This window comes from Leucopleurus acutus, assembly GCF_964270905.1.
Source record: "Leucopleurus acutus genome assembly, chromosome: 13".
NCBI classification, from domain to species: domain Eukaryota; kingdom Metazoa; phylum Chordata; class Mammalia; order Artiodactyla; family Delphinidae; genus Leucopleurus; species Leucopleurus acutus.
Window position 1 is genome coordinate 68,290,294 of NC_139155.1, and position 27,642 is coordinate 68,317,935.

Here is a 27,642-nt window from a genome sequence, read left to right on the forward strand (position 1 = left end):
CTTCAGCTCTAGGAACTGAAAAACCTCGTTCCTTTGGCATATTTAAGAAGATATTATAAACACTGCATTAGTAAACGCCTTACAGTACCATGTTTGATTTTGGTTCCTGTACTCTAAATCTTCCCACAACAGTTTCCACCTTGTTTTAAAGTATCTTTCTAAGATCCCCTGCCACATCACATATTCCCTGAGGGTCAGGGTATCTTTCTGCCTTTGTACCTTACAGATAATAAACACTGAATACGGGAATGAATGAATGAACCAGTTAGAAAACAGGTCTTGTGCTAAAGACAGAAGAAAGTGGGTTTTCCAGTAGTAGAGAGTGACAAGTTGTGAGTTATCATAAAATAACAATAGAACATATTTATGCTAATGTGAGGAAAGGGACTATCACATTGGTTTTGGAGGGTATCTAATTAGATATTTACTGAACACCATTTTTCAGGAGACATATCACATCAAATCTAAATAGTAAGCAGTATCATAACTTAGTTTTACTGGCTATAAAGGGCTACTCATTCATTCTAAAAAAAAAAATTTTTTTTTGGCGGCACCATGTGGCCTGAGAGATCTTAGTTCCCCAACCAGGGACTGAACCTGGGCCCCAGCAGTGAGAGTGCTGAGCCCTAACCACTGGACCGCCAGGGAATTCCCTCATTCTAAAAAATTAATCCCCCAAAGTACAAGGTACTTTTTTTTTTCTGGACTGCTACTGAGCTGGTGCCATCTCTATCCAAGAAAGAATCCGCATGAGGAAATCAAGCAGAAGCAGAAATTGTGGTTGGGCTTATCCATCAAGGGAATGGGTCCTGAGAGAACCTGAGAGTCCCGTTTCTGAAAAGCCTCCATAAGAGAAGTGAAAATCCTCAGCCCAGGTGGCTCCTCCTTTCACCTGCTTCAGGAAATCCACCTGCCTGCACTACCTGCCCCCGGCAGCGGCCTCCACTCTGCACGCCTAGTGCTCAGGGTCCCGAAACCTGCCATGGGTGCATTAGAGCCTTACTCTGGCAGGCGGGAATCTCACAGTACTTCCAGTAGACACCATCCTCGTGCTCCGCCACGTAGCACCAGGGGCTCACATCACCGTCTGGGTTTCTGTGGAGGGAAAAGGACACACCTGGTAACACTCCCATTGTTTTAAGTCAACTGGCTCATTGCTTTTCAGTTTTACCAAACGCCCCTCACCAAAAACAAACAAACAAAAAACAAAAAAACACTTCAGCTTCTGTGTTGTTTCTAATAATTCATATAGATTTTAATGCCACCTCTTATGAAGAAGAAAAAAGTGGTAATACTACAAGAACAAAGCTATCCACTCCAACAGAAACTTCAGAGTTTGAGGGTGGGGGTAGGGAGTGAGTAAAGGTGAAATATGTTTACACAAATTCACTGCAGTGTAACCGGGACAACTAACCACTGAACACATGATGCCAAACAGCACTGGCACCTTAACCATGAACACGGTGGTCCCATGGCTGGGAGAACACAGGTGCTCGCAAAACTACGGATAAGAATACGAATGGAACAGGGACTACCCTGGTGGCACAGTGGTTAAGAATCCACCTGCCGTGGAGAAAAGGGAACCCTCCTGCACTGTTGGTGGGAATGTAAATTGATACAACCACTATGGAGAACAGTATGGAGGTTCCTTAAAAAACTAAAAATAGAATTACCATATGACCCAGCAATCCCACTACTGGGCATATACCCAGAGAAAACCATAATTCAGAAAGACACATGCACCCCAAGGTTCACTGCAGCACTATTTACAATAGCCAGGTCATGGAAACAACCTAAATGCCCATCGACAGATGAAGAGATAAAGAAGATGTGGTAAATATATACAATGGAATATTACTCAGCCATTAAAAGGAACGAAACTGGGTCATTTGTAGAGACGTGGATGGACCTAGAGACTGTCATACAGAGTGAAGTTAATTCAGAAAGAGAAAAACAAATATCGTATATTAATGCATATATATGGAATCTAGAAAAATGGTACAGATGAACTGGTTTGCAAGGCAGAAATTGAGACACAGATTTAGAGAACAAACGTATGGACACCAAGGGGGGAAAGTGGGGGGAGGGGGCATGGTGGTGGTGGGATGAATTGGGAGATTGGGGTTGATATATATACACTAATATGTATAAAATAGCTAACTAATAAGAACCTGCTGTATAAAAATAAAAAAATTAAATTAAATTAAAAAAGAATCCACCTGCCAATGCAGGGGACACAGGTTTGAGCCCTGGTCTGGGAAGATCCCACGTGCCATGCAGCAACTAAGCCCTGCACCACAACTACTGAGCTTGTGCTCTAGACCCCGTGAGCCACAACTACTGAGTCACATGCCATAACTACTGAAGCCCGCGCACCTAGAACCCGTGCTCTGCAACAAGAGAAGCCACTGCAATGAGAAGCCCATGCACCGCAATGAAGAGCAGCCCCTGCTTGCCGCAACTAGAGAAAGCCCACACGCAGCAATGAAGGCCCAACGCAGCCAAAATAAATAAATAAATTTAAAAAAATATAATAATAATGTGAATGGAGTGAACGGTCAGGATGGAAACTTGGTGATTAGAGTCAAAGGCCCTGAAGATACGCAAACCCCCTTTACTTGGCAATTTCTCCTTTAGTGCTATATTCTAAGGAAATCTTTACTTACAAAGATGTTCACCACAGCATTTTCATAATGCAAAAAAGATAGAAACAACAATTAAGGATTGGTTAAACAAATATGTCCATATAAGGGAATGCTAGGCAGCTGGTAAAAATGTGGTGTAGAGACACATTTATTAATATGGAAAGATATTCACAATGTCTTGTTAGGTTTTTTTTAAAAGGCAGCTCTAAAACATGATGGATGACAACAATCCCATTTTTGAAAAGATATATTTAAGGAAGGATATGCACCAGACTTTCAAAGTATTTATCACTGGATGATGGGACTACTGGTAATTTTAATTTTTTTCTTTTCCAATTCTCTTTATTTTCTCATTTCTTCTACAATGAACACTGTGTAATTTTTAAGCAATAAAGTAAAATTCACATCATGTAGTCTGCACTGACAAGCTTTCACCAGGATCAGGCCAGTCAACTCATGTTTGATAGAAATGGGTCCTATTTCCACGTCAAAACACTAACTTCTCAGGGAATTCTGAAAAAAACTATGCCAAAGAGTTTCACTCAGAACATACAGTCCTATAATCCTAGTACCAACTTCTGATATGGCAATAATAATTGCAAAAGACTTATTCCACATTTCTAAATGAGTGGCTTGGAATAAATGCCTCTAAGGTCTTTTCAACTCAGAGATGCCACGACAATAATGGGCAGCACTGCTGAAACAGAGCAAAAGATGGCAGGGGTTACTGGACACACAGAAAAGCCTCGCCTCTCTTCGCTGCTTTTCAAGCTCCTTTTATTTGGACTCAGAACACTGGAAACCTGACACTCCGGTTAGGCCGGAAATGGGCATAAAGACCCTGCAGCCGGAGCTCTGGAGCAGCCCCTATCAGGCCTGGGAGGGATCAGCCTATTGTGTGGCCCAGAAGATAAGCTGCCCTGAAGCACAAAGGGTCCTTTTATTTTTTTGTGCCCAAAGGCAGGTACCAGTGCCAACCCTGCTGTCCTGGGCTCTCTGCCTCCCCCCAGTCCAGATACGTGGAGCCAGAGAAGTGCGTCCCCATCACTCGCCATCTCGCAGACATCTCAACTGGGATGGGTCTGGAAACATCGCATAAGACAAACATGGTGTCGGATGTCAGCTGAGAAATCAAAGTCGGAGAATTTGTACAAAGCCCTTCTTTAAGCAGTTTCACTGTCATTTTCCTCCCTCTATTCAGTGTTCAGCTTTGATGTAGTATTTTGTAAAGGCTTTCGAAAACAACTGTTTGTCATCAATGTCAAAACCATTCTGAAAAGCATCGGAATAGGTTAAAAAAAAGAACAAGCAAATTCATCTTTGACTCTGCTGCAGTGCTAAAACGAAAGGCCCCAGCTCTCTGATGTGATAATAATCGACAATTTCAGTATCCCTTTTTCTGAAGGATAAACTGTTAGTTCAGGTCTGGTACATTCCATCAAATCAAAGGAGAGGACCGCAGCCAGCCAAGGCTCAGGAGGAAGGTGGTCCCCCGGCTCTCAGTGTTTTCTTAATGGATATTTACTGGTGCATTTCTGAGAGCCTAGTGGTAAACTGGGTACTAATCTATAAGAAAAGATTTTCTTGTCAGATAAATAAACTTCACTGGAAATTTAAAATTTACCTTAAAATTAGGAGCATGTCTGAGAAGGCTTGCTTGATAGAAGGCAACAGAATAACAGAATAATATAATAGAATAAACCAACAGCCTAATACCAAGAGACACTTTAGAACAATAAGATAATTAACTATGTAAAAATAAAAAACAAACACTGGTTTCTCTTCCTAAATACTCTTCCCAACCCAAGCCAACTATTCCCATGAATAGGAAAACTAGGGGAAGAAAATAAGCCAGAAGTGGAGTGGGGTTAATTTTTTTAATTATGCAAGAAAAAAATGAATGAACATGTATAACTTTGAAAATAAAACATCAAAGAATTCTTTAATGAGCATGTGTAATGTTAACAATAAAATACAAATGATAGCAAAATGTGAAATAGCATATATACAAATTGTTACCTCTGGGAAGTAGGCCTTGTTGGAGAGGATTTGGGAGGAAAGAGGTACAATGGGGACTTTTATTTAAACAATATATATATCTGTTGTGTTTGAGAATTGTTTTTTGGAAAAACTTTTAATACTTTTATAACAAACAAATAATACAATGTAACATATAAAATATAGCAATCAAATAACAAACTAAAAAATAGTGCAATAGCAACAATGGGGGAATGACCAGTTGGTACACATTAGAACCAAGGTGAAGCAAAGAGCTGAAGGCACAGGGATTAAGATAACATGGACTACAAGCCTTGAGACTTCAAGATAAGCACAAGGGTCCTAGGGTGTTAGCAAAGGTACCTGGAGAGGGCAGTAGGTAAACACTGTGGCCCATGCAATGCAGGTATAAATATGTTGTCTCAGCTGGGTCAACAGTGCCATGGTTGAGATTCCAACATTCTGGTAGCACTGGGGGCACAGTGTGTAGCTCAAAGAGTAGCTTGGTGATCATTTTTCCCTGTCCCAATGGCTCAAGAGGCTGCCTTTGCACCTGTCCTATTAATAATTAAATTCAACACATGGCTGACCCATGAGTCATGTTACCAGGATCCTGGGTATAAATAGCTAAAACGTAGCTATAACCAAGGGTGCTCTGGTCCCTACTGACCAGTGATTCTCAACTTGTTTTGGATCACTGAAAACTTTGAGAATCTGATCAAAGCCATGGATCATCTCTCCAATCACAAGTACATGCTTGAAGCACCATGGGTCTCAGCCCCTGCAAGGGTCAGACAGGAGGTGAAAGAGCAAAGGAACACCTTAGTCTGTTGAAAAGAAGGAAACAGCACAAATCTGATGGCTACAGCTGCTCCCAGAGTAAGGTGGTACTGGGCTGGCAGGAGGTGGTACAACGCAGGGAGGGCAGCTTCCTTTGCTCAGAAGCAGAGGGAGGTTTGGGTCACAGATGGTGTTCTGCTTGCCCATGACATTCACAGCAGCTTAAGAAGCTGCGCTGCTTGTGCACTGCCTTCTGGGACCACTAAGAAAACCCTCTCAGAGAGACATGGAAGCTATCACACAGGAAAGCAGAGCTCTGAAAACCAGTATCAAAGCAACCCAAGTTGAAAAGAGTGGGTAGATTGTGTGTGTGCGTGCGCAGTTTTGGGAGAAAGATTTTTAAAACAGTAACAAGAAAGGCCTTGTGAGTTGGGCAAAAGAAGACAAAGAAGCCTTCCCTGTTGTGAGCAAGGCCAGAAGAAATGGGAAGAGGAGACCAGAGATTTTTTTAAGTACTGTGAAACCCTATCTTACCTGCAGTAGTTATGCTCGCCCAGGCCCCCCTCCCCGTTGGGGTATTTCAGAGTGTTGTATGGATGCTGGAAAGTCTCGTTCCAGAACAGACATGGCTTCCCGCCTTGCAGTGCTGTCCAGTTCTGTGTTCCCCTATAATCTGCACCGTTGGCTGTGAAACATTCTAGGAGAAAGAAAAGACAGAGCAAACTAATTTTCTGGCAACATCTATAGCTTCCTCCCTCTCTGCTGATGTTTTATTTGTTTTGTTTGGACCAAGCTAGAAATGGATAGTGTCTTGCTGATCCTGGACACAGTGGATTTAACATTGGTAGGGCTGAGGAAATCTGAAACGAGGTACCCTCCAAATGCTAGGCTCATCTTGGCACTCGTTTGTCTACAGACACTAGGACATTTTCCCCTTAAGTATACAGATCCCAACTAGGATATAAACAGGGAGCTGAACGGTAATGAAGCCTATGGAGTGAACCGGGAAACCCCCAAATCTGGGAAGAGATGGTAACAGCCATCCGTGAGGAACTCTGGGTGCTCGGAGGGGGTCACTGCTCTCGCCAGCATCTCTGTGTGGTAACTAGAACCAGGTCACCAGCTGTAACTGAGCTCTCCCCTACAGTCTGAAAGGCTGCACTGACACTTGGATTTAATAAGACCATCAGATACAGCAACGTTTTGGAATCCCAATCACACGAGTCTGGGAATGACTCACATTCCCCGGTAATGAAGAACAGTCCTCCCCACGCTGTTTGAGATAGAGGTGCCACAAAACAGACAGTCAACAGGAGGGAACAGGGGCTGAGTTGGCATTTTCTCTCACCTCTTTCTGAAATTCGTTCCTACAGGACACATTCAACATGGTCTGAGGTCCGTTTAATAAAATGACAAAATCCTTGCAGGTGCAGCAATGTGCTTCTAAAATCTGCCTCTCAGGGACATCCCTGGTGGTGCAGTGGTTAAGAATCCGCCTGCCAATGCAGGGGACACGGGTTCAAGCCCTGGTCTGGGAAGATCCCACATGCCGCGGAGCAACTAAGTCTGTGCGCCACAACTACTGAGCCTGCGCTCTAGAGCCCGCGCGCTGCAACTACTGAGTCCACATGCTGCAACTACTGAAGCCCGCATGCCTAAAGCCCATGCTCCACAACAAGAGAAGCCACCGCAGTGAGAAGCCCACGCACTGCAACGAAGAGCAGCCCCTGCTCGCCACAACTAGAGAAAGCCCGTGCATAGCAACGAAGACCCAATGCAGCCAAATCAAATCAAATCAGATCAAATCAAATTAAATCTGCCTCTCAGACTTTGGGGGGGATGGGAACTTTAGCTGAGAGGATTTCCCCCCACATGTTGCATGCATTTAATTCACAGAGGTTCATGAGAAAGGCACAGTACAAAGAGCAATTTTTAAAAATTAGCTTAGTTGAAACTGACAGATAGAAGCACTTCAAACACTTTTTAAAGATGTATCACTAGGAACCTGACAATCTGGGGGAGTTACATTAACATTCTTAGCTTTATTTCTTTCCCTCTCCTGGCATGTGCTGACCCACGACTTCCGGTATGAAGGACTCTCACTGCCGGCTCCTGCTGCAGTGCATGTGCCTCCTCTGGCCTAAGCATGTGCACAACACAAGTACATCTATATTCTGAAAGATATTCCTTTTACTATTTGAAATCTACCTGCTAACCATCTCTCTTCCTGTACCCCCTTCCTCTCCCTATCTGGGCCCTGCGTTTCGTCTGGAACAGCCCAGTTTTATGGACAGCCAAAATAACCTGGACTCCCAGGCTGCAAAGGACACCCTAGCACTTTATCGTGCCTGGTGTGACATTTACATGTTATGAGAAGTGCAACTCATCATGTTCCAAGACAACCAAGCCCTCCACCAAGAGTCTGCATAAATAAAAAAGTTCAAAGGTAATTGAAGGAGGCAGCTCGGTATAGCAGAAAATACACTGAACCAAGAGCCTAAGCCCTGGCTTCTTGTCCTGGACCTGCTGCTGACCAGTTGTGCAACCTTGGACGAATCACCACAGTCTGCATCACTGCTGATGTTTACAGAGTGTTCTACCGTGTGCCAAGCTCTGTGCTAAGTGCTTTACATCAACTCACCACCAACCCAGTGGGGAGGTCCCTTAATACTCCCATTTCACAGATGAGGCACCTGGGGCACTCGATCACACTCTATACTGCCTCCGATAGAACCCTTCGGCATCATCCTTGCTTTCCCCATGCTCTTCCTCACCCCCATTTCTGCTCATCAGCAAGTCCTGTTGACTTTCTTCGAATATGTTCCCTGAAACCCCCCTCTCCTCTCCATCTTGGGTGCTGCCACCTTCTTCCTGTTCACCATCGGAGTACAATACGGTCCTGTTCAGGTCTCACAGCTTCGACTTTCGTGCTCCCGCAATGCATTCTCTGCACAGGGCTCAAAGTGCCCAGGAAAACGTGAGCACTGGGAACAAAACCCAAAGCCGTCATCCTTGTCTGTGAAGCCCCCTCGATGTGGCCCCAGGCCCTCCCTCCACCGGGCCTGAGCTCTTCCCCTCATCACGTGCTGTGCTCCAGCCACACTCGTCTGCTTTTAATTCTGTAAACACACCACGCTATTTCCTGCCCGAAACGTTCTTTCCCTAATACTTCCCATCACAGACTAAATATTACCTCCTCAGAAAACCCTTACCCACCATCTCCACTCCTGTTTCTCTGCCCTTCATTTTCTTGCTTCATAGCATTTATTATCACTAGGAATATATATGATCTGCTAGAGAGAAAGAAAGAGGGAGAGAGAGACTCGCGTGTGCGCATGTGTGTGTGTGTGCGTGTACCACACCAGAGCCCTACCCAGTCCCAAGGTTAGAGTGGGATCTGGGAACCTATATTTCTAGAAAGCTGCTCAGGTGATGATTCTAAGAACATCAAGCCAATCTTTGCTAATTGCTAGAATTTTAATTGCTATGTGTTAACACATCTTTTTCTCCTATCAAAAGTGGTTGAGGGTGGCTTGGGAGCCAGAAATGCTGGCCGACCACTGGAAGGCACTGGAAAGCCTTAGTAATAGACAGCAACCTGCAGGGCAGTGGGGTCGGTGTTCCCGGAGACTCAGATGACTTGATTTGTAACACAAAAGAATGTGGTAGCCATCCACACAAGTGTCAGCCCTCAGGAATGGAGTGAGGTGGCATCTGAGACAGGGAATGGGTAAGAGCAAGCCTGTTTGCTTTAGTCTATTCCTCCTAGACCCAGTCTTATTCTTAGCTATGCTAGGGAAATGGAGGCAGTGTTACCAGATTTGACAATTATTTTTTAACAGACTTGTCCAGTGCATGTCAATTTTGGGGGGGAAAAAAAAACAAACTTGAACGTTCTGGATTAAAGTTATGTGTGCATCTTGATTTCATCAGAATACTGGGGTGTGCACTAGGTAATGAGGACCCTGCCTCCCTTGTTTCCTACCACTATGAAACTGGCCTAAGCTCTGGCTAGACAAGCAAGGAGTGGATTAAACCAATAAAAAATAAAATATCACATGGCTGGTTGTAATATTTATGCATTCAGTGAAAGAGAACAAGCAAAGGTGATAAATCTAATGTCTACGATATTATTCATTAATTCAACAAATATTTACTCAACACTATGTGTCTGGCACTGTTCACAGCACTGGGACAGCAGTGGTGAACACTCTGTGTTCCTAGAGCGCACATGCTCACAGGGCTTCACGCTCATAATACACCAATCAAAATTAACACTAGCCAGTGAGAAGTGCTACAAGGGAAAATGGAGTTAGGGGACGGAGATGGAAGGGTGGGGGTTCTCTTTTAGAAGAAGTGGGTCAGGAAAGGCCTGGAAAGGAGACGAGGGGAGGACGAGGGGAGATGTGGACAAGGGGAGGAAGCGAACAACGGAAAGGACACGGGAAGGGCATTCCAGGCAGAGGGCACAGCCAGTGCAAAACCCCCGCAAGCAGCAATGTGCTGGGGAAGGCTTGGGGAACTGTGAGGCAGCTCCTCTGATCCGACCAGGTAGGGTGAGTGCAGGGGAGGGTGGTGGGAAATGAAGAGGAGGAGGAGGCAGGCAAGGCCAGGACATGTAAAGTCTTGAGGGTCGTATAAATTAGATTTTGGCTTTTGTTCTAAGAGTTACAGGACGTCATTGGAGGGCTCTGAGCAGAGAAATGACACGATCTGACTTATATTTTAGTAGAACTGTAGCTGCTGGGTGGAGGAAGAGCTGTGTAGAGACAGCTAGGCACTCAGCAGGGAAACCAGTTAGGTGCCTACTTGCAGAAGGATGAGCTGGAAAGAAGGATGGCTTGGGCCAGGCTGGTAGCTGAAGGATAGGAAGAAGTGGCCGGATTCCAGATGTATTTTGAAGGTAGAACCAAAAGTATTTGCTGGGGTCCCAGAGAGAGAGGAATTAGGTACAACACCAAGCAGCTGGATAAGCGGTGTTGCCATTTACTACGATGGGGATGACCCAAGAGGCACAGAATATCTTGGGGTGGAATCAAGGCTTTGGTTTTGGATAGGAAAATTGGATGGAGATACAGAGTAAGCAGACGGCTAGATGAGCCTAGAGTTGAGGAAAGAAGCCAAGGCTAGATCCAGAGTGTGGAGGTAACAGCACTTGTGTGGAGAGAGAAGACATCTGGGGCTGAGCCCTGGGGCCCTGCAATGTTTCAGGCCTGGAAAGAGAAGGGCACAGCAGTGATGTGCAGCCTGGGAGGAGGGAGAAAAGCATGTGGGTCTCAGAAGGTAAGGGAGAAGGTGTTTTGAGAAGAGAGGAATAAGAAGCTGTGAAAGCACTTTTATTTCCTCCCTGTCTTCTCCAGTTGGAACCCATTCCATTCATCTCTGCTGGACCTTCCTCTCCATCAGAAATCTTTTGCTTTGGGGATTGAATGAAAACAGCCATTAAGTTAGATACAAGTCTGACAAAAACTTAGTAAATACAGAAGAAAACTCCTTAATAAAAACTTCCAAGGCTGGCATCAAAGCACTCGGAATTAATTCTACTTTTCTAAGCTGGCGATTCCTTATCTTTTTCTCCAGCACCAAAACCCTCCAAAATATGGCATATGGCATTTATATTTAAAAACTGGAGATGCGGGCTTCCCTGGTGGTGCAGTGGTTAAGAATCCGCATGCCACAGAGTAAATAAGCCCGTGCGCCACAACTACTGAGTCTGCGCTCTAGAACCCATGAGCCACAACTGCTGAGCCCACACGTCTAGAGCCCGTGCTCTGCAACAAGAGAAGCCACCGCAATGAGAAGCCCGCGCATGGCAACAAAGAGTAGCCCCCGCTTTCTGCAACTAGAGAAAGCCCGCGCCCAGCAATGAAGACCCAACGCAGCCAAAAATAAATAAATAAATTTATTTTTTAAAAAAAATCTGGAGATGCTACTTTCATTGAAATTCTCTGGAGATATATGGAATCACATTAGGGTATACAAATCTTGGGTGAGAATCTCTGAGCAAATGGTTTTGTGCAGACCAACTGTTTTCTGCAGGACCTGCTGCTGCATGAAGGCCTGGAGGTCATCCCCATGGTAGGAAGATCTGAGGACAAAGACCATGTCTGGGTGAAAGTTCAATACTCCCCATTGCTAATAAAGGCAAGCTTGAGTTTTCTCTCATAAAACTATTATTGTTTATTATGTTTGGAATTCAGAAGGGTCGGTATAAAGACTGATTGACTTGATGGCATATATATTCAAAACTTTGATATTTATCCCTCAAATTCTATAGGCTCTCATACTCGCATGCTGTATGTAACATTATTTGAAGATTTCAGTTGATTTAGAGGCATGACCTAGAAATATTCCCAGATACATTTTCCACAATACAATTCCCAAAGTCTGTCTACCTAGTGATTTAATGGGCAGTTATCAGGCTACCATCAGGATAGGAAAAATATATATGGTTTGAACCCTATGTTGAATCCCAGCATTCAGTGGATAAAAAGTAAGGAAAAAAAGGTATGTTTTTCTTAATCAAAATTTAAACTGTGGGATGAAACACATCTTTGTTTATATATGCTACTGAAGTCACATAATTCAATATCTGTACTTATTATAAGTGAAGAAAATGCCAAGTTAAGAGAACCAGGCAATTTAACTCCTGACAGGTTGCACGTGCACTGCATTTTTAAAGTTCATATTTAAAACTATAATGATGTTTTAAAATAATCAAAACTTGACATATATGAGATGGTGGTAGGAAAGCAAAAGACATTCTATTCCTTGATAACATTTAATAAAGTTGAAGAATAAGTTCTCAATGAAGCTCTATAACTAGGTCCTTCCTAACTACACTGTTTGCCTGAAACCACACTATTGAGGTTTTTCTCATATTGAGTCTTGAATTTTCCTGGTTTTCTGGTAGCTAATTACTAGTTAGATCTCTATTATATGATGTTTGTAAGAGTCACTGTTTTTAATCCATCAAAGCTGACTTTCTGTTCCATGTAGGACCACTCAGCATCTATATTGATCCTATGTTGGAAGAATCTGGCTGGTTTTAGCCCAGTTTGAAATTAACATGAATCAATAAGCATTAAATTGAATTATGGCATCTTAAAATAAGAAGGCAGAAACATTTTCCAGTGGGAACATCTGTTCTTTTAAAGACATCTATAAAATTTGGTAGGTGGGTAGATTATAGAAATACAAGGCTTAGTGGAAAAAGCTCCTTTTAATATACAGAGGGCAACACAAGAGTGTCGTCAGATGTTTGCACATCACACCTGATGCTCTGTTGGGTTTCCAGTACAGACTGGTGTCCAGTGGGAACTCATGGGTAGGTCTTCAAAGCCTATGGTCCCTGGCAAAATCGCCTTTTGCCCTCAGACACTCCAAAGCACTTCAGGAATGCTTATTTCAGTTATGTGGAACCCCACGGTAAAGAGGCACGTGGCCTTGGGAAGGCAGGGGTTCCCAGACTTTCCCATCCTAACACAGCTGAGCCTGTGAGAAGACACTGTGCGTCTTTAACGCCGATGGCTCCCCAAGGGAAGAGATTCCCATGATTACATGGAGGCAGGCGATCAGGTCTAGATCACCTAGATTACTTAGAGAGAGGGTAGGAGGGAGGGGCCTTCTAAGCACATGGTACATATTGAGAATCACTGGAAGAAAGGGGAAATGACACCAGACGAGTAGCTGACACTGCGGGGTTTGAAGAAATCACCTGGATTTGGGGCTCCATTTCTTCACTGGTGAAACAAGGGGATTTGAGACAGGTGGTCTCAATATCCCTTCACACTAAACTCTAATTTCAAGATTCTAACAAAATAGAACTGAGGCTCAAAAGTCTGAGGGAGTGTGACAGGAAAGGATTGATGGCTAAAATCTCTCCCAGGCTTAAAATTCTCTAATTCTACCTATTTCTCTAATGGAAGTGAGAATTCTATGGAAAAAAATAACTCACCTTTATGTGGGCCCTCCTTCTGAAGAGGCATTTAAGCACTCTTTTTGTTTAGAAGAAACTATATCTTCAACAAATAAATTTCAAGAAAAAAAAAGAAAAAGAGGAGAAACCTCTAGGTTAATAGAGACTCAAAAGTCACATCATCTAACTGTACCTGGCTTAGGTCCTGGTTTGAACGGTAAAAACACCGATGAGACAACCAGGGATATCTGAAAACTGATTACTGACTGGATATTTGATGATATTAAGAAATTATTGCTAAAATTTTAGTTGTGATAATGGTAGTGGTACTGCTACTATGTTTGTTTTTTTTAAATATTTATTCATTTATTTAAGTTGCGCCAGATCTTAGTTGTGGCACGTGGGATCTTCGTTGCAGCATGTGGGATCTTTTTTTTTTTTAGCTGCGGTGTGTGGACTTCGTAGTTGTGGCACACGGACTCTTACTTGCAGCATGCATGCTGGATCTAGTTCTCCGAGCAGGGATCAAACCCAGCGCCCCCCCCCCCCCCCCCCCCCCGCCCGTTGGGAGCACGGAGTCTTACCCAGTGGACCACCAGGGAAGTCTCTGTTGCTATGTTTTTGAAAAGAGTTCTTATCCTTTAGGGATACATACTGAAATATTTACAGATAAGATGATATGCTATCTGAGATTTGTTAAGAAATAATCTAGTTGGGGGGATGAAAGAGGTAGAGATGAAATACTTTGGCCTTGGTTTATGATTGTGGAAGCTGGGAGATGGATACACATGACTTCCTTACACTTTTATTTTTGAATATGTTCTAAATCTCCCAAAGCAAAATTTTTTGAAAGGACATCTTGAAAATACTTACTAACATGTTGTTTTACAATTAATCTACCTTAGTTTCTTTTCAAGAATGACAAACAAACTCAATCAGCCATAAATTCAGTCATCTAAAATCAAGACGGACATTCACCTACCATGTTCTTAGACTACGTATTCACAGTTCAAATGACCAGAGGACAAAGTACTTTTGTACTTTTGCCCAAAGTAGAATTACCACAAAAATAATCACTGCAATTATTTATCAGTAGCTTTTCCATTAAAATATCTTTTAGATCTTCCTTTTCATTCATGGGAACAATGTCAGAAGAAAAGGCCATACCTCTCAAAGTTATTTTAACTAAAGAATTCATACTTTTGGAAAGAGACCTGAGGTCTTCTATTTGAATCTCCAGTTTATTCATCTCTATTAACAGATAAATACTTAATTAAAAGACTAGTTTAAGAAAAACTGAACATATCGTAAGCAACAGACAACAGGTTTAAATCCAGAAGACCCACGAAAACACTTCAGAGAGGGGTCCTTATTATTTGCTATATAAAAATAGGAAAAATAGATAATTCTTGAGGCAGAGCAGGCCCAGAATGCAGTGCTGCTTGGGTACCACTCCTCCCATCTGGCTCTCATCTTGAATATGCTCCACTCCTACCCAGGCAGGACCCACTGGAAAGCATGCTGTGGCTATCACTGTGAAGGACATGTGTTTTTGCCAGGAAGAGTCACCATGAACATGCAGTAGTGCTTGAGGAACTTACATTCATCATTTAGGATATTATATACAAGTACACTCATCAAACTGAAGACCAGGAGATAGTTCTTAAGAAAGAATGACCATTAACCTATCAACATCTAGCTCTGTAACATATACAGAGAGATTAGGCCAAGCCTCAGTGAAAGCATGGACTCACTAAGTTAGAAGTTACTAGCTCAGCAGAACTCTACGAAAAACATTTCATTAATTAACCATGGGCTTTACTGCCAATACCAACAGAACATATTCTATCATGGTGTGGTGATGGCACCTCTCTCGGTGTAATGTTTGAGTATAAATGGATCTACTTTAGATGTTTATTTATAAATATCCTCTTCAATCTTGAAATAAAATTTCACACTAGAGTTTTCACATAAGGAAACGGGAAGAACAATAAGATGTTTTAAAGCTCAAAGTCCAGTTCTCTGATAGACAACAACTTAGTACATTATAAATCAACTCTAAAGGAAACAAAAAAGACAAAAGATGGAGAACTATTTGAAAGCTCAGGGTCTAGAGGAGAGAGCACTATACTCCTATGGAAACCAGAGGCTCTAAAACAAGTCCCACAGCACCTGCTGCCCCAGCTCTTCTAAGATTTGATCAGCTTGACCTATAATTGCTCAAGAAGCACCTGGCCCTGTTCCACTAGCCCGTAAGTTTCTTCACTCATCTTTGTATTCTCAGCAACTACAGAACAAACAGAACGTGCCTGGCAAACTTTTGTTGAATGAGGGAATCAGGTGTATGGAGGGCTAAGGGGAAAAACCCATGACAGACATGTTCAGAGTGCCCTGGTTTCCTCACCAATTTGTGCCTCCAGGCTAGCTATCACGCCCTACCTAGCAATGACCTGGGAGAAGTTCCAGAAAAGCTCATATAAATCAAGTATTTGAAAATCAAATGCTTGCTACTTAAACCAGGGGAGTCTGCTATTTAAATGGAATCCACGGTAGAGCTACTTGTAATAGGGAATAAGCAACCCCCTTTGTAATGAATACTCATGTTGATATTGAGTTTGCTTTCAATGGGAGACACCTGGCTCAAATCTACACCTTGCCTCACCATCACTTGAGCAACACTATTTCACGCTGTCTGAAGCTCTCAGTCAGACTAAAAAGGAGATAAAATAAACTGTTATAATCCAGCTTTTGCACAACTTTCATCAGTATTGCCTGTACCCTATTTTTAATTTCAGAGGGCAAGAAAGTTCCCCAATAAGCAGCCAATGCTCCATGGAAGCCAGGCTCTGGGCTATTCAGCTTCCCTTGGTTGACGTGGGATGGGCAAGTAATACAACAGTCCTTGAATGGGGAGCTAGCTGACTGCCAGGTAGACAGCGTAGCTCTAGAGCACATCTTTAAAGTAAAACCCGAAGCAACAAAGTTGTCATCTTCTAAGAACCGGTACAGGGATGAGTCCTAGTCAGAGATGCTGGGCATACAGTAGGCATTTGATAAGCGTTTGTTAGTTGGTCCCAAGATAAAAATATGACTCAAGTGACAAGTTTCAGAAGTTCTGGCCATGGAGACAGCTTGAGGCAGAAGGAAAGTGTCAGTGTAGCACTGACTTACAAACAAGAACAGGCGTTGCTGTCACCTCTAGTCACCCAGAACAATAAGGGCAGATGGTGGCCAACAGACTGATTTGCTAGTCAAAGGTTTAAAGTTTCACGTAATGTTTCATGGATCTAGAGTAGGGTTGTCAGATTTAGCAAATGAAAGTACAGAATGCCCAGTTACATTTGAATTTCATATAAACAACGAATGATTTTTAAAGTATTCCCAAATATTGCATGAGACAAACACAAAAAATTACTGTTTATCTGAAATTCAAATTTAATTGAGTGTCCTGTATTTAATCTGGCACTCTTACTCTAGAGAAAGTGGAAACATACGGTGACCCACAGACCTTACTCCATTAAGATTTCTGAAACACTTCACGGAAATGCTTAAGGAGTTTAGATATGGACAATGAAGAATCTATTTTCTTAAGAGTGAAAAAAGATGTTGATCAGAGTTGCCTACTCCGAGGCCACAGTGAAGGGAAGGATAAGAGAATAATATAATTAGGACACGGTTTCTCGACCTCAGCGCTACTGACGTTTCAGGTTGGATAATTCTGGGGGGGAAGGGGGCCGCTGTCCTGTGCATTCCAGGATCGTAAGCAGCATCCCTGGCCTCTCTACCTGCTAGATGCCAGTAGCACACCCCTCCCCACCACACAGTGAGTTGTGACAAGCAAAAATGTCTCCAGATATTGCCAAGTGTCCCTTGGGGGCAAAAAATCTCCTCTAGTTGAAACCACTGACTTAGAAGAAATGGTCAAATAAACAGAAAGTGTCATATCCATTAACCAACCGGTGGTCATACAACAAAAGATTCTTCTCAAGGGAGAAATTTTCAGCTCACCCCGGGGCTGCCTCGGGATGAGAGGGCTAGTCATTTCAGCTAAGACAATCAGAAACCCTTCATCTGCCAGAAGCACTACAGAAGAATCTTTGGTGAGCCAAGCTGATGAAGCTCTGCATGGCAGTACACACATCACAGCAAGCAGGGCATCGAACCCAGCCTTTGAAGATGTTCTTTTTAAGTTAACCTCCCTTCCAACTAAACTTTTTCCAAATCTCTTCCTGCCATTTGGAAGTTGAGTGATTCTCAGCTGAAAAGGACTGTATATACGAGGTGCAGATGGCAGCAGTTACGGCCCTCACCAGATGCTGCAGTCTCTAATTTGATTGAAAGGATATAATTAGACAACAGAAACACTTTAATGAAAGAGCAAAACATGGAGGGAGGGAAGGATTGAAGGTCCTTAACTGATGCCAAAACACCCACCAGTAATAGAGGCTTTGAGTCTGGGGAAAAGGAAGGGGAAAGCCCCTTAAAAGGACAGTCCCCATCCTGTTTATTTCCCCATAGACATAGGAATAGGGATTTTATTATTGTAGATTTCCACTGTATTTTATGTGGGAACAATCTGATTAAAACCAGAAGAAGTCTTTGGAAGAACATCAAAGAAAAACAAATATGGCTTCTGTGGTCATTATTAAAAATATTTTTACCAGCCCAATAATTTTCTTTGAAGATGAATTTTTATAGATTGAACAGCAGCAAGTAATTTACATACTGTGATGACACTGGTTAACAATCCCTACTGTTCTAGAACTACTTGGTCGCCATGTTTGCATCCAACTTTAGGACACCAAGGAACATGGACAGCCATTTAACATTTCTGTTTAAAAGATATAAACTCTAACTCTGTTTAGAGTTAGTCCTATAAGTCAATGCCACAACTGTTTTGTATCATCTTTAAAAGTTGCCTATGCTGTTTTTATTATTTCCGAGCTTTCAAACTTTGAGTGTGAATATACTGCTCTGGTTCTAACCAAGAATCTAACCAAACTGAAAGAAATCCAGCCCTCAAAGTCTGAAGTTGCTAATGTGGTATGACACTGGGGTTTGGAAGCCTCCTCAGCCCACTAGAAGCAGGGCCCCGCCCTCGTGGTAAATTGAACAATAAAAGTTTAATGCTTTGGCTACTTGCCAGGGATTAAATCAGTGGCAAGAAAACTAGAAGCTGGGCCCAGCAGAGGGGCAGCCCCGAGAGGGTACTGTTATTAAGTACCCTCTCATAACTGCAGGAGGGAGAGGCAGCCTTGCGTGAGGTGGCCTCAAATCTTTTGTCTGTAAAGTACTTCCTAGCCCCCAACCTCATTCCTCTTCAAACCGTTGCAAGTCCAGAAGAGGGAGGTATTTACCTAGAAAGAGGATTAAAAGGGGGATGGAAGGAATTTCCTTAGAGGATGAGAAGGCAGGTTTCTGTGGAGTGGCTATTTTTGAGGAGTGTGGACACCCTTCTAATGTTTCTACAACGGCCTCTATCCTTTCCCTGTTTAATCCGAATCCAGGATAATGTCCCAGAGGTGACGTCTGGGGAAGAAGCACTGCCATCTTGAGAGAATGACACTGAAGACAACAGAGGGGGAAAAAACAGAGTGACCTCAGGCTCCTCTCCTAGACTAATGCTTCCGGGTTCCACCTGGATACTCAAGGTCAAAATGAATGTGGAAGAATGTCAGTCACCGTCTTCACCCATTCACTGTGAGCCAGACAGAAACTAACCTGCCAGGTGACAAAAGGGGGCTTGAGGAGACCTCACCTCAAAACCTGCACAGGTAGTTTGCTAAGGAACACATTCACTTCCTCCTCTGTTATCCTTATTCAGGAGGCAAAAACTAAGAAAAAACTACAGATCCAAACTTTCGGCCTCTCCCAAGTGTTTTGCATTAACTGTTCCACAGTACAAACACAATCAATTTAGTATGTTTGAGTGTTTCATTTTGTTTTTTCGAAAATGTTTTAATTAAAACAAAATAATCATCCATGCTAAGCACACTGTTGTTTTTTAAAGGCCACTTTAAAAATGACAATAGAACCATTCAACTGTTTAGGAAAGTGACAGAAGTTTTCTTTTTCCTTTTTTTTTTTTTTTTAAATGTCTCAGGGCTGGTGCCACCTGCTGCCTGGGCTTTCCTCTGAGAAACAAATCTCTCAACAGTTTGATCCAAGCAACATCTGCATAGCTGAACAAACAATGCGCTGGTTCCGAGGAAGGCTCTATTTTCTTTATGTAGTGCACACTGAACCATACTGAATTACTTTTTTTTTTTTTTTTTTTTGCGGTACTTGGGCCTCTCACTGTTGTGGCCTCTCCCGTTGCGGAGCACAGGCTCCGGACGCGCAGGCTCAGCGACCATGGCTCACGGGCCCAGCCGCTCCGCGGCACGTGGGATCTTCCTGGACCGGGGCACGAACCCGTGTCCCCTGCATCGGCAGGCGGACTCAACCACCGCGCCACCAGGGAAGCCCCTGAATTTCTTTTTAAAGTATTTTTTAAAGTCTTATTAAAGATCTAAATGTATGTGTATGAAATTTCCCTCCCTCGATATGTTTTTTTTTAATTGTGGTAAAATATACCTAACACAAAATTTACCTTTTTAACCATTTCTCCCATGCCTCTTAAAGTTAGTTTATAGTAAAAGGTAAAAGGTTCATTTAGCAAGCCTCCTTGTCACTTTTCCAGACCAGTGAACACTGCAAAAAATCAACACATATGGACCTAGAGCAGGACTTGGTCAAGTCCAGCCTGCAGGCCAACTCTGGCCCACTGCCTGTTTTTGTATGGCCCATGAGCTAAAAATGCTTTTTAAACTTTTAAACGGTTGAAAACAACCAAAAGAACAGTATTTTGTGACATATAAAAATCACATTAGACTTCCCTGGTGGTTAAGAATCCACCTGCCAATGCAGGGGACACGGGTTCGAGCCCTGGTCCGGGAAGATCCCACATGCCGCGGAGCAACTAAGCCCGTGTGCCACAACTACTGAGTCTGCACTCTAGAGCCTGCAAGCCACAACTACTGAGCCCACGTGCCACAACTACTGAAGCCCGCACGCCTACAGCCCGTGCTCCGCAATTAGAGAAGCCACCGCAATGAGAAGCCCGCACACCAGAACAAAGAGTTGCCCCCACTCGCTGCAACTAGAGAACGCCCGCATGTACAACAATGAAGACCCAACACGGCCAAAAATAAATAAAATTTTTAAAAAACTGTTAAAAAAAATCACATGAAATTCAAATATTGGTGTCCATGTAAGTTTTCTTGGAAGACAGCCACACCTATCCATTCACAGTCTGTCTATGGCTGCTTTGCTCTATAAACATGACCTCCCTTCTCTTCATTCTTTGAGATTCTGCAGCTGTTGTACTGCAACAGACAGTACATGGCCCACAAAGCCCAAATTATTTACTGTCTAGCCCTTTACAAAAAATGTTTGCTGACACCTACCTGACTTCGAGCCTAAGATGGCATTATAGGCTCAAAAATTCTAAACTAAAGATGGTATATTGCCCATCACCCAAAATTTCTAATCTGTATATTGTAAAGCAATTTAAAGCAATATATTTTACCTTCATCATTTATTGCTTTTGATCCACATATGCTAAATCATAAGTAAGTGTATCAATAATATCTATATTAAGTGTACCAACTTGCTGTTTATTAGCAGTGAGTCTAAATTGAACTTCATTTTGCTCTAAGATTTATAAAAGGTCTCACTGCATATCTCAAACAGTTAAACAGCTTTGTCGAGGAGCCAAAAATTTTCACAAAAAGATCAGAGTTCTTTGATGCCAGGTCAGTTTTGATAGTTTCCTGTTTCTTAAAATACATAAAAGTAACTGGTAATGCACGTTAGTCCCCTTCACTCCTCTCAGCCCCTGGGTTGTATACAGGTAATTCTATACAACATTAATGGAGTCCCCAAGAGGGATAAGGCCCTGTACAGTATGAAGCTCTCACTGTTAACTGAACTCATAGGTTTTATGGCAAGACACACTGCTGTCTAATGGGACAAATTCTACATGAGGAGCTGGAGGAGGATGAGCATAAAAGGCTGTTCACAGCAAACATAACCAGAGTTGATACACTCTGTTGACGCACACCTGAAAGCCCCTAAATGTGGTGAAACACCCAAGCAGGTATATGCCTTAGGCGGAAAACTCAGAGCTGAAGTCCACTCAGCCTTCTCTGCTCTTCCTACCTCTCGGCTGTCCCCTGCAGGTCAGTAAATTCCAGATGGGAGTTCACTTCAGAGAGCCCATCAGCCCACGGCCCTGGCTGCCTTCCTCCTTGAAAAGGGAGTCTAGATTCCACCACTAACCTCTACCTTCCTCCTTATCAGTTGGGAAGGAAGGGAAAGAATCTCAAAGAATGAAGAGAAGGGAGGTCATCTGGGGTTGGCTACACACTGTAATTAGAAGTAGCACTGATAGGGAATGAGCTAACTTTTTATAAAGTCAGCATTCAAAAATGCAAACCACCAGTAATCTAAATATTACAAAATTATGCAGAATATAAGTATTGAAATAATTTTTTCCATCCACAAAATTTTAGAGAAAATTACAGTATCAAAAATATGAAATGTCAAGTTTGGCATATCCTCAGAGTAAAACGTGTTTTTCATTGGAAAGGATTTTTAAAAACTAGTGGGTAGGCTCTAGACAGGATGTGATGCTGAAGACCATGTGGTATCTCCCTAAAACTGCCTCTGGAACTAAAGAGGAGAAGTCACAAAGGCACTGATGTACTAGGATGGGAGGGAAAAAAGCTGGTAAGGCTCACTGAATTGGGAACATGGGCCACTTATCATAAATCATTTCACAATGGTTATTTATTAACCAGACTCCAATAAAAGCACACACCAAGGTTTGAGGTTCAAACTACATAAGAGCTGCTGCATTTGACCCTTCCAAGCAAAGCAAAGGTGCCTGAGGAGAGGGTGCCACCTTCCAACAAGCATAAGCACACAGCTGGCTCACTGAACACTTTTCAGAGCTATTACTCTGCCCTTTCCAGGAGAGGAAACAGTTTATTTCCACCCATACCTCTCTCTCCATAGAGGTCATTAAATCCTGACCACACATATGGCAAAGTGGAGCTAAGGGGTTACTAGGTTACAGTTATGTTGACATATCCTGGCTCTCAGAAAGTCCCTCCTTCATTCCCCACATACAGCAAACAGTAGAAGTGATCAAACTTCTGCACAAGTTTTTGTAGTTGTCCCCTGGAAGGCCACTGATCACTCAGAAACCACTTCCTGAGCCTAAGGTTTATAGCACTTGGAGAGCCCCCTTCTACCACTCTAAAGCCAAGCTTTGCCTTTAACAGGGATTAATCAGACTGGAAGCTCATAGCATTCCCAGGGCAAAGGAGGTGTCCAGCACTTGGTGAACTGTAAAGCACTATAAAAAGAAGTATTAAATATGTTTAGTGACTGCCTGCTACATGTGGGTGTGTTACCTGCAGTACATCATTTAATCTTCACAACACCCTGCAAGGGAGTTATCATCATCCCTCCTTTACAGATGAGGAAACTGAGGCTCAGAGAGCTGAAGGCACAACCCAAAGTCACATAGTAAGTGACAACACTAAATCCTTATCTTTATCACAAATCCAAGCTGGTAAGTAAACAAAGCAACTTGGAGTTTTCTTTCATCAGCAAAATCCTGTCTCTCCAACATCACAGTCTGCGACTTTGGGTGGAGAACCCAGAGGCCGGTTTTCTTACTTCAGCAAACCTGTAATGCACTTTTCCTGTCCCTTCCATTAATGCCGAATTCTCAACACCTGAACAACTTGCGGACCAATGTACCTGGGCCAGACAACGCCCCCTTGCCTGCTCTTCAACTTGGAGAGTTCTGTTGCAAGGAAGGGTGTGCGGGCAAGCTAAGCAAAGTCACAGCTTCCATCCTGGTCTAGGGCCCCACTTGGGGAAGACCTGGCCTTGACCTTGGCCTGGGGAGCGGGTTACCCTGTTTAAAGTGTGGGCCTACTGGGGAAACGAGTGCTCTGCACTGCACTCTCAGGATAAGCACCCTAAGCTCTGTAGGGGAGAAGATTCCCATCACCCCTTACTTTCTTCCCCTCTCCACGCTGGACCTGCACCGAGTCACGGGGAAGTTCAAAGCGGCCCCGGTGGGGTGGGGGATGGCTAGGGAGGGAACGTTCTGGCTGGGTAGAGCCGGTCGTCTCCGGACCCAGGTCTACCTCTAGCAGGGCGGGCAGGTCAACTTTACTCTCAACTTGTACTCAGAAATTAGTGTTGGGCAAGCGGGTGCAGCCGGGACCGGGCAGAGGGGCCGGGTACCCGCTCGTGAGCGGGTAGACTCAGGGTTCGCGGGCGTGGGTGGGAGGGGGGACTGGGGGCGTCGTTGTGGGGCTTGCGGAGGGGATCCTGGCCCCGGGTGTCGCTGAGGGGCTTGGCGGGGGGGCAGCGTCTTGAGGCGGGGTGGGGGAGCGTCCCGGCCCGGGGGGAGTCGCTGAGGGACTTGAGCTGGGGGTGCCGGGTCCTGAGACAGAGGAGACATCCCGGCCGGGGGAACGTCGCTGAGGAGCCTGACCAAAGGGTCTGGGAGGTACTGAGGCAGACAGGGCGCCGGCCGAGGGCGGCTGAAGGGGTCTGGGGGAGTCCCAGGTCCTGAGGAGAGGGGCCGCCCCGTCTGAGGGGCGTCGCTGAGGGGCTGGAGAAGGAGTCCCAGAAGGCAGGGGCGAGGGAGTTGGGCCCCCCGGGCGGGCTCCGCGCAGGACGGGCGGAGCGGGGGGTGGGGGGGCAGCTCACTCACCGGGTCCGGGACCGAGGCCGGGGCTGGGCGCGGGCCGGGCGGCCAGCGTGAGCGCGGCGGCGGAGAGCAGGGCGAGGCGGGCGGCGGGCGGCGCCATGGGCCGTCAGTGCGGGGCCCCGGGGCGCGGCCCGGGGGAGAAGGGGCAACGCAGGGAGCCGGGGGCGGCCATGGGAGCAGGACGCTAGGCTCAAGCGTGGCCCCGCCCCGGCCGCCCGGCCGCCCCGCCCCGGCCCGCCCTCCCCAGCGCCGCCACCACCCCTGCCGCCAGCGGCCCGCCAGCGGCCCGCCAGGCTCCGCCGCGAGGCCCGAGGGGCGGAGCCGACTGCGTACGCCCGCCTCGCCCCGCCCGCGCCTGCCACTCATGCCCCAGGCCCCACCCACATCCCCCCTGCACCTGGGCCCGCCCACCCGCGGACCACTTTCTTGGTTGATTTGAGGGGCGGGGCCAGCAGGTGGGGGGCGGAGCCTGGGGCACAGCCTCCGAGTCCACAAGCGGAGGTTTGACCCGGCTGGACCGGGCCGGGCGCCCAGTGACCCTTGCTCCAACCTCACTCGGGTCGTGACCCACACGCGGGCTCAGCCGCAGCCGTTATAGTCAGAACAGCAGTCTGCAAACCGCTTTTCCCTGCTTGGCTCATCACAGCGGTTTAAAAAAGGGTGCTCTGGAGTCAGCCTGTCCGGGTTCATATCCCACTTGATCACCTGTAAAATCTTGGGCGGATTTAAAAGAAAAATAGCTCTCTTACTTCAATTTCCTTATCTGTTAAATGGGGACGTTGATAGCAATTACTCCCAAAGAGGTTGTACTAAATGAGACAATGCGTGGAAACTTTGACACACACACAGTAGGAGCTTAGAAAATGTTGAGTTCCTTTCACCAACCCAATTTTTGCAGCCACAAAAGAGGCAGCATACTGAGCCCCGGTTCCGAATCCTATCGCACATTTTTTGTCAGCTGGGGCATGTTTCCTGCTCTTTGTCATCTGCAAAATAGGAATATTAAAAGGTCTTCACAAGATTAGATGCAAGTAAAGCGCCCGATACCAAGAAAATCCAGAAGTGGGTGGGGCAATGGTGCTTTCTTAGACACTGCCATCCCGGGACGCAGAGAGCGCGTGGCTCGCTTAAACTCTCGGCCCCGCGTGGCCTCACTCCCCCACAAGGTCTTCCCCGCCCGCCCCCGGGGTCTGTGGTGGGCCTCTCTCCTCCCCCACACTACCCCAGGCAGAGATTCTCCTTCGGCTCCAGCCTAAACCGCCGCGGTGACGCCCCGCGGGGCAGGTCCGGGCGGTGCGCCGGGCGCTTTTAAGTCCCTGGTCCCAGACTTGCAAGTGCGGGCCTGTGCCCCACGCGGCGGCGGGAACCTCAGCCCTCCTGTGCTGACTCGCCGCGCCCTGAGCGGCGCTGGGCTGTCCCCGGCCCGCCTTAGGTGCACCGGCCCCTTCGCCCCCTAGCCATCCCCCTCGCCCGGTCCCAAGACCCGCCACCTCGCCCCCAACCATCCCCCCATCCCAGCTGCTCCCAGAGCTGGGCCCCAAAGGCACAACTACTCCCACGAGGCTTCTTGGCTCCGTCACACTACCCACACGACCCAGTGCCACGGCAAGAGTATGCTTGTTCAATCACTGTTTTCCCTGGGTCATTACCAAGGTCGAGAATCCTCTGGCTCCTTATTGGAGCAGGGGGATGCCCTCCACATCCCACCTGGTGTCTCCCACTCTTGCTTACCTTCTCCTTCACCATTTTGGGCCCTTCCCCACCTCCAAAATCACCTCCTCCAACATAACCTGGCACTCCTTCAACTCTTAACTTGCACCCTCCCAGGCAGGAGGCCCTGGAAGGAGAATAAAATGGGAAGATGCAGGTAAAACCATCAGCACAAAGCAAGTACTCAGTAAGCGTGATCCCTCTTCCATTCAACAAATATTCAGTGTGGAGCCTGTCAAGAGCACCAGCAAGACAAGAACTTACACTCCTAGAACTGACACTCAAAAGGAGAGGAGAGGCCAGTCAACCAACTGGAAAATAACGTGAATTTCAGAGAGCAAAATGTACTACAAAAACAAGAAAATGATGATATTGACAGAGGGTGCTCTGTGGACTGTTTTAAACAGAGTGCAGGGGAAAGGTTTTAGCAAAGCAGGACACAGCTGTCTATAGTTTACAAGGTCCTTTCATATCTCATCCTAGTTTCAGAGGAGGAAATAAGAAGAGGCAGATGGGGGGGCGGGGATTCAAAATCAGGTTTATTTGGCCAAGTCTGGGGATTTATGCCTCATGGTAGCAGCTCCCATCTGTCTTACTGCCCTGCAGAAAGGCACCCCTGTTGACTGGGTACCAGCCCCCTTCCTTTATTCTGCTCTCTTGGCCTTGTGTAACCAGAATGGGCTACAGTGAAAAATGAAAATGAAACTGTGGGGCCCCTTGTTCAAAATTTTTAAGAATTTCAAGATGGTGACAACAGAGCATTAAACCAAGCCTGAGGTCCTTCTAAGCTCGGTGGGGGTGGGGGGTGGGTGGGCCTGTGTCATTAACTACACACACCCCTGAAATGTTGCAAGCCCATGAAAGCTGACTTGTGCAACAGAGCTCAGAAATAGTGTGCAAGCTCCTGCCCCCACTGGCTGCCATGAGAAACATCTCTCTAGCTGTCCCCAGCCCTCCCTCCCCTCTTTTCCAGCGTAAAGCCCAGCACAGGTGATGGAAACAGCACACAGAGGCTAAAAATACCACCGAGCAGGTCTAGGTCAGGGCACATAATGGCTCAAGGTCTTTGCTCAGTTATGTGGTCCCTGGCCCTGGCAAGGAGCTGCCTGAGATATTCATTTCAATACTTCACATGCCTCAGTCCTTAAGCAGCTTTATTTCATGGAAAGAGTGAGGGCATTGACTGTAGCCCCCGGGCCTCCAGGAAGATATTGGTGTCTGTCTGTCTGCCGGCTCTGCAGTCAGGCCCTTGGATTCCTCCCGAGGGCAGCAGGATTTGCCAAGAAGCTGAGAGATCTCAGCTGGTGGAGTTTGGGCGATCCTGGTATCTTTGAAACTCCAGCTGTGGTGATTTCTACTTAAAGGGCAGTCATGTTGTGGAGAGAGCACTGGATGAGGAGTCTGATTATAATAACAAGAATGGCAAACCTTTACTGAGGATTTTACTAAGCTTTCAGCAGTGTGCAATGTTTGTCATCACATTTCTCATATGACGGTAGCCCTATGAGGGAGGCACTCTTACGAGCCCCCTCATACAGAGAGGTTAAATGGCTTGCTTAAAGGTTGCCTAGTGGTGGAGCTGGGCTATGACCCCAGGCAGTGGGACTTTAGGACCCTACTCCTCATCACCGTGGTAAATTGCCTTCTTATCTTTATGGGGTTCTAGCAACCAACGCCTACTGAGTGGTCCAGGGCGGGGATTAGGGTGAGGCAAGTGAGGCATTGGCCTCAGGCACAAGATTTAAGGGGGCCCCCCAAAACTCAGTAATCAAGACAGATATTTAATCAATTTTTAAATATATTAAATATAT

At 45.4% G+C, this 27,642-nt stretch overlaps 1 protein-coding gene across 1 annotated transcript in view; it reads right to left on the reverse strand.

Moving 5' to 3' along the window:
- The window catches only part of KREMEN1 (kringle containing transmembrane protein 1), a 63,804-nt gene extending 39,492 nt beyond the window's left edge, over window positions 1-24,312 (reverse strand). Inside the window, exons 1-3 of the mRNA XM_082853280.1 lie at window positions 24,125-24,312; window positions 5,958-6,120; window positions 1,004-1,095 (exon numbers count right to left, since the gene is read on the reverse strand). Of these exons, the coding sequence (XP_082709406.1) occupies window positions 1,004-1,095; window positions 5,958-6,120; window positions 24,125-24,221 (352 nt within the window). The 5' untranslated portion in view covers window positions 24,222-24,312. The remainder of the gene's footprint in view (window positions 1-1,003; window positions 1,096-5,957; window positions 6,121-24,124) is intronic.
- Between the last annotated feature and the right edge of the window lie 3,330 nt (window positions 24,313-27,642).